The sequence below is a fragment of the Lepisosteus oculatus genome, chromosome 3, assembly GCF_040954835.1.
Source record: "Lepisosteus oculatus isolate fLepOcu1 chromosome 3, fLepOcu1.hap2, whole genome shotgun sequence".
In the NCBI taxonomy this organism is placed as follows: domain Eukaryota; kingdom Metazoa; phylum Chordata; class Actinopteri; order Semionotiformes; family Lepisosteidae; genus Lepisosteus; species Lepisosteus oculatus.
The window spans coordinates 20,730,524-20,742,765 of NC_090698.1; the positions used below are offsets into that span (position 1 = coordinate 20,730,524).

The window sequence follows — 12,242 nt, forward strand, 5'->3', positions numbered from 1 at the left end:
TGTAAAATAAAATTCTCTGAAACATTTTCTTACAGATTACTGGCTGACAGGCATTAAATGTAGCATGTGCTTTCTAGAAACAGTTACTCATTTTAGTTGTAATATTGAATATCTGAAATGCAGTGTTTTTAGAACAAAGCTTTCAACTACAAATGTTCCCTACAGTGGTGGCAATGTTTTTGGTCTGAAATTAGGAGGTCGGTTCTATCTCAAGCCCATAAATTTAGCATGTAATGATAATCTCCTTTTCTTCTCTATACCCATCCTTACCTCTATTTATTATGGTGTGAATGTTTGTAATTCAAGCTATTCTGTATCAGCTGAACCAGTTCAGTCATCCATAACATTCTCCTCCCTCTGGAGTCCTCTGGCATTTTAACGAAGCCTTGCAAAGCTGCATTTCCTGGTCTGCAACTCTGTTTAATGCTAGTGTCTGAAAACAAAAGACTGTCTGGGTTTCTTGAATTGACAATTAGATATAATTTATGTCTGACTTACAGTATGAGGATGACACCCATCTGTTATGTTTAGAAAATACTCTAAGAAGCTTCACAAAGCAACATTATTGCTTATGCTTCTAGAATCATTACAAATAATATTTTTAAAACATTTTAATTTAGGGATATTTTATGTTTTTTATAATTATATTCTAGCCAAGTCTGTGTTAACAAGCATAAAGCAGTTTTATTTTGTAGAGTGAACTGCAGCTTGCATGCTTTGGCTGTTTAGTACCCATTTAGTATCTTGTGGTGCACTTGAACAGAACTTTAAAGCAATGTCATAGCCAAGATAAAGACCATACGTGCACTATACTAAAGTGTTTCTCTTTAGAAAATTGTCAAATAGTATTTTAACTTAGCCATCATGGATGCATACTTCTTTAATTAATGAAAATTTAAGGTTTGGCTGTGGGCCTCCCTCATATTTAGGTTCCATCAGTTCAAGTTTGGAAACTCTTGAAACTGGTTATATTTCTTCTCCATTAGTTTAGTCATAGTAGCCAAACTTAGTAATAATTTATTTCAGTGCAGCAACTGTATTTTATATGGAAATACAAATCATAGGACAGACACATAGTGGTTAGCAGTATATACATACTGACCACATCATGTATGCAGTACACAGAAACTGCATAATTATTAGGGCTTGAAAAGCAGGGGTGCTATAAATGTTTAAATGTCAATAAGCAGTTTTATGCTTTCCATCTGTAAAGTAGAATTGCAGCATGTCAGTGTTACAAATATAGAGTGCGATTCTGTTAGAAAGGTGTTTTTTATTCCAAGCTAAGCATTATCCCCAAAACAAATTTTTAGTTTTAGAATTTTTCGTAGGGGTTTTCATTGAATTAAGCTACACACCTGTCTGCATCTCTGTACACTTTTTAAATGAGAGAGAAAATATATTTAAAGGACTCCCCATAAATCTAACAATGTAGTATTAAATACATGTCTATCTCATGATCCTTAAATGATTTAGTCATTTAATCATGACTTGTCCGAACAGTAGATGAACAAATATTTGAGAAAATATAATAAAAAACGTTATTGCAGTCAGTTATGCAAACTCGTCAGTACCTTGTTGTTGCTCATTGTCTTTTTTGAGCCTGTTTATATTTTCCGAATGGCTGTATAATTAGATTGGCGGCTTGTGTGCTAAGAGGTCACAAGGTCACGTCCCACGATACCTCTGTAATTTTTGAATGCTAAAGAGATGTGAATCACATACACAAATTTGGAATAGACTGCAATGGGGAAGAAAGCAGACGTATCAGTTGATAAGTTGATGGCTTCCTCAAGCATCTGTTTCTCGAGAATTGTTTGAACGGTGGGGGTGTCTGTTGATGGGGAGAAACAATAACATTTTGGAATGTATTATGGCAAACCAGGAGAAATATGGATACCCTTGTGGAAAAGAGACGGTCTGGATCCTACAGCACGTTCTAAAGAGGGTGAAGGAAACGCATCAGTGTTTATGATTATTTTGCTAATATAGCAACAAAAACTAGGCTTTGACTAAGCATTTTTTCCCTCTGAGACTCAAGAGTTTTGCAGTCTGAACATTGTGCATTACTTTTATTATATTCCATTCAATATTCCTATAAAGGTGCTGTAGTATAGCAGCAGAATCCTCCAGGGCTGTACAGTTTTAGACAAGAAAATATTTTCAGGTTGACTACAGATTCATCTGCTTAAGTGTATTTGGATTTTTGTGTTTTGTTTGGATATTTAAATAGGCGTAGTCATCAAATGTTTTGCTAGAGTCATTGTCTGGTATATTTCATAGTAAGAAACACCCTTCAACCAACAGAGGCTCACTCAATGATTCAGTCTTTTAGCAAGAGTCAGTCTTTTAGCATGGTGCTTCTCATGGCTGTGGGGATGATGTCCATAATGGATCGCATTGTGTCAAAAACTGAAAGTAATGGAGAGACTTCATGTTCGACATGCTGCGAAGCATTTGAACGCAAGGTATTGTAATGGCTGATCATGCTAGGAATCGAAGAAACAGGAAATTGCAAATGAGAGGAGGCTAGTGAAGAGTAGCTGAATGATCCAAGACTATTCAGTGACACAAGAGTTGCAACATGACTTGGCAGCCTTATTCCATTGATTCCTGACCTCCTTCATGTGAATAAGTGCCTTCTGTCCTCATTCCTGATTATGCATTTATTATCCATTTATGTCCCCTTCTCATGATCCCGGTGTTGAGGCCGAAGGGGAGGTCTGACGATACTGCTGTTGCCTTTCCTTTCAAAATTTGTCAAGCAAAAAAGATATTTTAAATCTCTCCATGTACTTGGAAGAAATATGTAGGCATGTATGCAAGCTTCGTCATGGGAAAATTTCAGGTTTGTGATAAGAACTGTGTGTCTGCTTGTGAGGCAGTGTTCCTCTTGCATTTCTTTCAGTATCCTTAAGATCATTCTGTAAGCATGGTTGTTAGATTTCACTGTGCAGGCACTTTGTTCCCAGTGGCTACTCCGGTAGCCATGGTAACGGCATCCCCCACAAAGATGGTGACTACTACTTCTCGCTTTACTAATTGTGAGCAAGCCAGGCATAGCTGCCAGCTTGCTTGATTTACGAAAGTGTCTTTTGAAAGGAAATACTAGGGGCTGTGTTTTTTTTTTCAGGTTTAAAAATAGTGTTCCAGCCTACATCTACTTGGCCAAGAGAAGGTCCTCGGGTTAATGTATGTGGTTCGCATTTAGAAAAATTTCAAGTGACCTATAACCCATTTTTATTTCTTGAGATTTGCAGATAGGCAGAATGACCCCACACTTGCTAAAAGGACTTACAGCTAACTTTGGCCTAGATGAAAAGACAGTGGATGAACAGGATTTATGATGGGGAAGAGTGTGTGTTTGGTTATACAAAGAAAGACTGGCCTTTTGCATTGGGTGTGGTATACATAGCATTCATAAACGCACGTTTTATAGACCTGTCATTTTTTTGTATACTCTAAAGCATCTAATTTTTCTTAAATTTTGCAAACTGTCTTGTTAATTTTTTTCTTTTTTGGCCGTTTCTTAGGTTTAACCAGTTTGAGTACATTTGGGTGGACCTTACTACTGAACTGAAGACTGCTGAGCTGAACTTTTTATGAACAAGTTGGGAATATTTACCCATTGAAACTATGACAGTCAAGTGAGTCACTTTTGTTTAATATTCAGTCACAACCGATTCAGGAAATGTATCCCTTAAGGATGATATTTGCATCTGCTATTCACTACCATACTGTATATTATATCTTTATGATCATCATTGCTTAGTGCTGTCAAAGATTACAGACCCTATCAAGAATATAAAGGCCTCTTGTCCCACTGAAACTTACGTGATTTGCATTGTGGTTAATTTGCATCCTCATTTGCTCTGGTATGTTTGCAGTCGCTGCTGTCTGCTTTTGTTTTCTTCGTAAAACCATTCATTTGGAAACATTGAACCAGTGCCACCAACTAGCTGCTCTGTCCTGGGATTTCTTAGTTCACAGTGCAAACAATGAACAAAAAATAGGCCACAAAAATTAGTGCAACTTGCAATCCAGTGTTGTGGACAACTGATTGGGGAAGGAAATAATGCAGGGTTACAGACATTTGTTTGTATTCAGGCAGTTCAGTATATACATTATAGTGACTTTACTGTTTATTATTGTTGCTGTCAAAAGTGTGTTTCGCCACCCTTTCTGGCTATTGGACAATAAATCCCTTGTGGTGCACACACGGGTGCAAATTTAAATATTTAATTAGCACTACTGCTAATTGTAACTTATGAAAAAAGTCACTTCAGGTCAGCAAATCCACTATAAACAATTCAGTTTATTGGTATATAATATTGGATTAGTATTTTTTGTTGCTGAAAACCTTGTCTGTTACTGATGCTTTAAGCATTCACTCCAGAACAGCTAGTGTTGAAGGAGGTAAGGTCCATTACATTGTTTTTTAGCTTGCTATGTATATGAATATTTGTTACAGGAAAAAAAGAAAACTACATTTTAGATGTTGCTCTTCCAATAATAGATTGTAAATGGAGGCATTATAAAATTAGATTTTAAAAACGTCTTAGAATAGGTATGGAATGTCCAGGTGAGTACTTATGAAATTTTCATCTGATGTTACATCATGTTCTTCACGTTCATTCTTTCAATGAGAAATTAGTTTGTTTTTCACTGTTTTGTCTAAGGTCTTCTTGAACCGGGGTAGACCTACAAGATATAATTGTGCTGCAGAAAACACTGTTTCAAAAGAGTGTACTTTAAAAGAAATTGCGAACGCAAATAAAAAGTCTTATTAAAAGGTAGATGCTACATTAATCTGTGGAGTCACAGTGGGATCACAGTGTACTGGATTCTGTTTGGTTGGTTATCATTGGGAAAGTTTAGGTATAAATACAGTAACCCGTTAACGCAGTTGGTTCTTCAGCTACCCATAAACTGCCATCATGGCAGTACAAATATGCTCAACATATGTGGGTGCAGAGCCTCACATAATGAAAATAAGCTGACTTTCCATTGAGGTAATACTTAAAATATGCACCTAGCACAAAATGGAGCATGCAAAAACAATTATTTGATTGCATAGCTTCGTTTATTATTTAAGGCCTGTTGTTTAGTGTAGTAGGGGGAGTATTATAGTAAAAATCTAAACATTAAATTCCTTTTAATACATGACAGTTATTTATATAGCATAAAATATTACAACTTAATTTCTGTGTAACAATGTACAGTATGCAACATCCATACTATATTTCCATGACCTTTAAATCGACTTATCAACAGAACAATAAAAAGAGGTACAGTGCCAAAATGTGAAAAATCAAACTGTTGTTTTATAAAAGCAAATGGTTAAAAGAATCAATGTTTCAGCTACGGTATATTGGACAACACTGGCAATCTTTCACATAACATTGATTTTACAAGTTCTATATTTTCTCACTATTTAGTAAAGTGTCAGACTACTAGACCTTTTATTGCAACTTTAGATGACTTAACAAGTCTTTTAAAACTGTTACCATTATTTGTGTAATACTGCCAACATGAAAACGTTTTTCTTGTCAAGTAATTATAAAAAGATTAGAAATATGAAAATCCAGAGAGGTTGGACAGGATCCTAGACTTTTTCATTATAAGATAAAACTAAAGAGATTTAGCTGAAATGTTTATTTTAAGTGACTGATGTCACAGGAAACAGGTTTGTGTACTGGGGCTTATACAGGGACTGGTCATGTTGTGTGCTACATACTGTGCAGCACCTGTTCATAGCACAAGAAAATCAACATTAACTCCTTACATGAAATCCTCAGTGTGATTTGCATTGAATTTTATTTACAATTTGTTTCTAATGAACTTGTAACTGACTTTAAAAGAAAACTTAAAATAAATTATCAATTGAATAAGCTTTTAAATTCAAAACAGAAAATTAAGTTTAATTCTTAACTATTCTTAACACTATTAGACATCTGTATGCATTAAGGAATTCATTTTTGTAAAAAAATGTTTTATAATATCTAATATGAAGGTGCTTAAGTTTAGAAAGCAGATAACATTGTATAAAAAAGGTATTAGGAAATGATACTGATTGATTTTTTTAATACAAAGCTGAAAATATCTCCAAAACATTGCATTTCAAAGTCATATTTACAAACTGGAAAATTTAGAAGTCAAAATTAACAAGAAAACATTTTCATGGTGAAATTTTAAATAAGTGATGAGCTTTGACAAGCTGCCTAAAGGATCAAAGGTATCCTAGCAACCATAGCTGGGAGTGATGGAGGGCCACATTTAGTTGTCCATTGTTCTGCCTGTGCTGGTCAGTGTTTGAGTACAATTGTTCGTCTGGAAGAATGATAAATGTTCTGCCAAAAGGAAGTTAAGAAGAAGTGAGGAATTGACCCTGTCACTGCCACAAAACAAAGCTTTTCTCTCCATGGCACTGTTTAAAATTCATGCTGTCTTGGGGTTTGGTGATTTAGACTTTGGTCTGAAAAAACTAATTCTGTGTTTAAACAGAATACTGTATGTCCTTCACATACAGATTTTTTTTTCTAATGTAGCGGTCAGTAGACTGACAATTACTCTTTCAGGTGTATATATGATTCCTGATTAACACTTCATGTGCTTTCTTTTCTGCTTCCTTCTTGCAAAGAATATATACATATTGCTGCTTAAATGTGAATAACATAATGTATTTCTACCTTGAAGAAGGTGGAATCACGAAATAAGCTTCTTTATTATTAGTACTGTAGAACTCTGTCTAGAAGATGTCCTTGTCAAGGAAATATTGATAGTAATTTTTTTTAAATAAAGGTAAACATTTTTTCCTCTTTTGGTGTATTAAATTCCATGATAGCGATGTTGACATTAAGCTACTTCTAATGTCACATTAGTGCTTTAGTACTGATAGCGTTTTTTGTTCAAACATTCAAATCTCTGTAATCTTTTGCCTTGTTAGAAACTTTCACCTACCACTTCCAAAAGTGCAGCTCTGTTCTTTCTTCCACAAAAGGGAGCCAACTGCAGTTGTGCAGAAAAAATAAAATGGCTAAGAAGAGACAATGAACATTCACTAAGACAAAATTTCAGTTATTGGCGTATTAACTGGAAAAGTGTTACTTGGGTTAGGGTTAAAGGGGTTAGGGTAGTGATGGTGGAGTTACTTGTGAACAGTGCATATTGAAAGCGAAGACCAGACTGGAATTTAGAGCACTACCCAGTAGCCCTCCCCCTGCCCCCAGTGCTTGTAATTCCGGAAGGCCTGTCACCACAGGGGGATGATTATACATCTGAATCGTGACAGTCTGTTCTAGGATGTTAAGTCAGCCGCCACTGCTGTCGTTCAAGAAGGCTAGCATGTTCAGCCACCTAGAGATGCAGCAGGTTAAGGCCACACATCTTAAAGGTTCAGGGTTCAAGTAGTTGTCAGACGAAGCTGACGGGCTTGTTTAGATAGTCATCTCATTTCTCCATGAATGAATATATAAATTGTCAGCCCCCCCTCAGTATGCTGGGAGAAATTCTCAGCCAAGTCACCTAGTAGTAGGTTCTCTTCACCCTTTCTTTCTAAGTCTACCAGAGGAGTGAAATTCATGAATCGTGTGTTCCTTGCAGACAATGTAATATTGTCATATTTGTCCAGATGTTTTTTTGTTGAATATTTGTTTACTAAAGTGTTTTGAGCTACAACTGCTTGAAATGTGTGGATCTCCATGTCTCTTACTGCATATATTCTGTTGATTAATATTGGAATTGATACGTTGATAGATAATAGGAGATATTTACTATTTACCAATATCAATGGCTGCTGGTGTGACTCTTGATGGCCCTAAATGAGTTGAGATCTCCACAAAGCTAAGGTCACATTTAGCTAAATGTGAATGTCAGGTGAAGTAAAAAAAAACTGTTACCCTAGCTGGTGCAGTGATCCTTGACCTGTGACCTCCAAAGCTCATGAATTTGGAAGTCTTCTCCTCTGGCCCTCAGGGTGCTTATTACCAAGGCAGTTAAATTTTTTGCTGTTCCTCAACTTGGCTTTATATGGTTAGAGTGGCCACTGGCAGCCTTTCTGAATGTATCATTGCAGTCTCTTATTTTAAAATTTTGGTGTGAACCAAAACTGCTAAACTTCAGTTTGGGAAGATTCATCCTTTAGATAAGCTTCTTCTTTTTGCTGTTAAAAAAAACATGATTTTTTTTTAAAAAGCTAGTTAAGATGTGTTTTCCAAAAGATGTCCCATTGTGAGAAAAAACCTTGTTAGAATTCACAAAAATCGTTTTTTATTTACTTAATGGAATTCAAGTGAAAGTGTGTTACTGCACAGAATATAGTCTACTACCTGTAAGATAATACAAAAAAGTTGTTAGTTGCTGCTGTAACCAACCTTGCATGTCAAACTATTGAGGAACACAACTGTTTGATTTGAGTTTTCTTATTTAATGTTTTTTTAGTTTTTCTTTAGTTTTAATCGTATACAATTGATACCATGTAGCTTAGTAACTTTTTATACCTGGATGTAATGTACAGTATAAGTCTTTCAATGAGTCCATCATATCTGTGAGAGAGTGGGAGGTTGTTTCTAAATAAATCTTGTTGATTTGTGCACCACAGTTGTGAAGGCAATCACGAAATAGAACACTCAATGATACAAAAAGGAAAATGACAAAAAGTAACTTTTTTTATTAATCCATTCTTATTTGCTTAGTTTTGTGCCTGGAGTTAAATCCTGAAACTTCCTTTTCTGGGGTCAATGTACAGAAAGTAGACCACAAGAAATCAATTTTATGGATTTTGACTTTACACTTCAATGTGGATAGTGTAGCCATTCTGCAAACCATACTCCTCTTTGCTTTTGTTTTAATTGCAAATCTATAATATCATTGGTTTGTCAACCTCTGTTGACCTAAATCTTCTTGCCTAACAGATTGTCACTGCTGTTGTTGAAATACAGTTTAGTGACCCTAGGGTACATTGTCATCCAACCATGACATTGCCACTATACAGTGTCAGAGCTGTTTACTGCAACAGTATCACACCGAGACTTGATTATTGTAACAGTTCATCATTATAAACATCTTTTTCTATCATTCTCATTTTTTATCGGGTGATAAGAGTATAAGTGAGATACCGGAAATTTGGGTTTTTCGCTTTGGATTTTTTTGGACACTTTGGAACAGAGCTGCTGGGTCCAGCAGTGCTCCAGTAGTCTTCAGAAATAAAAAAAACACATAGTAAGTAGCATCTTTAATATTGAAAAATATTCATACTAACTTTCTTTAAAACTCTTCTAATGCATGTCGTGGTGCAGATTTATTTGTTTGGTACAAGATGAATTTAGTTATGGAATGTGAATTGGGTTTTTTCCCAGTTTTATGTGGATGGAATTGCATGCATCCTTTTGAAATGCTTTTAACTGCATTTAATAGATAGTTCTGGTCTACTAAATAGTGAATAATCTTAGATTCTTACTAGCATTTAGAAAATTTGTGGAATCACATACATAAATTCAGATTACTTAAAATTCCACTGAACAGTTATTTTACATCTACAATAAAGAGTCAGAAAGAGGGTGCATCTCTGAAATGGCAGTAATGTTTTGTGTGCGTGTCACACTTCAAGGGCTTGTTTTTTTAGATCAAAGCTTTCAGACAGGGATGTTGCAGAATGTCCTCTCAGGCCACCATAGGGGCATATTGTTCAGGACACATGGGGAAACACAGCCACAAGCACTGTTGTCCAGAAGGTGGTTTCTCTCACTTGTGCTGTCAGCAGAGCGCATCTCTGTGCTAAGATCATTAAAGAGCATAGTTACAACACATATCCTTTTTTGTAATTCTCAATTGCAGCTAATTTGAAATTCAGCATCTGTTGCACTTTAAAATGCATCATGAGTATTCTCAATTTTTTTTTGCAGCTTTAACCATTTAAGGATATCTTTATCTGTTTAAATGTGTTTTGTATTTGATAGTAGCTGATTACAGTTTAGTAAAATATATATACTGTATTATGGAATTTACTCATTAGGAAATGAAAGGGTGCTGAACACAAGAACAATAATGTTGAGATGCTATGCAGTTCTAAAAAACATGAGAAAATAAGAAATACATTTTGTCTATCCATTACCTTTGGTTGCTGGCAAAGGTGATTTCAAGGCATGAAGTTGTACAGTAGTATAATCAATAACTGAAAACAGTTTGCCTCAGAAAATAATTTCATTCTCAATTGTTTAAATGCCTTACAAAAAGAGAAAGCAGTCTTATCTTTGAATTGTCCATATACTATCCCAGACTTCCATTCCCTATGGATTAATGGAACATTAAGTGATTTACCAATATTTAGCCAGATCTGTTTTTTTCTACATACCTACCATTCCGTAGAGCTATATTCATAAATAAGGCCTCCAGCTCTGTGCTTCAGTGTCATAAGGCACTTTTATTACAAAAAACATAAATTGTACAAAAATCAATATCAATCATATAAAAGAAAAACTAAGAAATTGTGTTTGCATGCTGTTCTGATCCATACTGAAGCATTGCAGTAAAGCTTTTTTAATTACTGGGTGGGACACAATCACTAAGCTAATTTTAATTGAGTTTGTATATACTGCTTGCTTTTCCTATGTGGTGTTTGTTTTGCATTTTCTTAGGAGGAGATGTTTGTGAAATCTTATTGACTCCTGATGGTGTAACTTTTGCACCCTGCTTAATTTTGCCCATTGTCATACAGACCGTAGTAAATTTTCTCCGTTTGAATGGGATTCTCTTGTCACTGTTATAAAGCCTACAGCTGTTGTGAGACTGTGGCAGGTGCAGAACACAAAAGAGGCTGTCATTTAGTCTTGAAATCATGAGCCATCTCAAAAGTGTTGAAATGTCCTTAATCATCTAAATCTCTTTTATATTGGTACACTGTCAAAGGCTTTTGATAAGCATTCTATGGAATATAAAAAATACTGCTAGCTCCATGAGAGAGCAGTAGTTTTATTTTTATTATTGATTTAAACACCTGTAAAAGATGATCACTATTATTGAATTATATTTTTTTTAAATGATTCATTCTTTATATATATCTCATAGTAAGCATAAAAAGCAGAACAAAACTGCTTCTCAATTTCATAATGTACAAATTGAATGCCAAATAGTAATGAGTGCTGGGAGGTAGAAACTTGAGAAATATTTTTTTAGACTTGGTTACTTTCATGCTTCTGTTTTGGACAGCGAGAAAACAATTGTGGCTCTGTTTGGGCTTATAGCATCTCCACTGTGGTTATTAGAGACCCTACCTGTTTTTTTACGTTATTACATTTAACCGTATATGTTGTATTAAGCATATGAGAAGTCTTATCATTTTGTGCTACATGTAAATTATTAAGCGCTAATATCTTTTTTTTTTATCTCATCACTGAATATATTATTTTATAATGTGTAAAGTGTTTAAGACTTGAACATTCAGTGAAAATATTACAGTTCGTTATGTTATTTTTTGCTCTTTTAGGTCTCCAGTATACGGAAGCGCATTGCTGCCACTAAGAGAAAAATAAAATCGCTATCTTATCTCATAATTATGAGATAGCAATGCTTATGTCGGTTTATGTTTAACCTGTTATGCTGTGTACTGAACGCATGTAGAAGCTACGGTGAACCTGGCTGGCACTTTCAGTTTAATGATTGTGTCCAGCGCTGCAGAATTTGTACAGATTTCGGCTGGGCGATATGGCCAAAAACATTATCCCAATAAAAAATGTCATATAAGTCGATATCGATAATGATCCCGTTAAATGTCAAATCATTATTTCTTTCAAGTTTAAAGGCAGATTTTTTCTCCTGCGTAAAAGTTGAAGAAACCAGACAGTTAATTGGTAAATTAAACAACTCTTTATTTTAAGAACACAACAAACACTTGCCAAACAGCAGAAACATTAAACAAATCTGAGTATTCAAGTCTTTTTTATGTAAAAATATGCATGAGTAAAATTTACAAAATAAATATCTTAATAGAAAAATTAAATACTGCAGAGTGATAAAACACACATAGAAGATGGCTCAGACAGACTGCAAAGTTTAAAGTGCTCTGTTTTATGTCTGATCGTAAAAAGCCAAAAAATCTCCAAATTACCGAAGTTGAATGACCTTTTCTGGTCGTTTGCAGCACTACATTTGCTTCAGTGTCGCTCATTTCTCCACACTAACTACAATCCTGTCAGCCACCACCGTGTGGGTAAACAACACCACATTCGCTGCCCGGTCTGCAACAC

General features: G+C 35.1%; 1 protein-coding gene across 8 annotated transcripts in view; it reads left to right on the forward strand.

Moving 5' to 3' along the window:
• sema4d (sema domain, immunoglobulin domain (Ig), transmembrane domain (TM) and short cytoplasmic domain, (semaphorin) 4D) overlaps window positions 1-12,242 on the forward strand; it is a 73,321-nt gene that overhangs the window by 18,151 nt on the left and 42,928 nt on the right. For 7 of the 8 annotated variants that reach the window (XM_015339701.2, XM_015339706.2, XM_015339692.2 and 4 more), the window contains exon 2: window positions 3,534-3,647. The exons of the other annotated variant lie outside the window; for it this stretch is intronic. In XM_015339701.2, coding sequence (XP_015195187.2) covers window positions 3,637-3,647 — 11 coding nt within the window. In that variant the 5' untranslated portion in view covers window positions 3,534-3,636. The remainder of the gene's footprint in view (window positions 1-3,533; window positions 3,648-12,242) is intronic. 8 annotated transcript variants of the gene reach the window in all.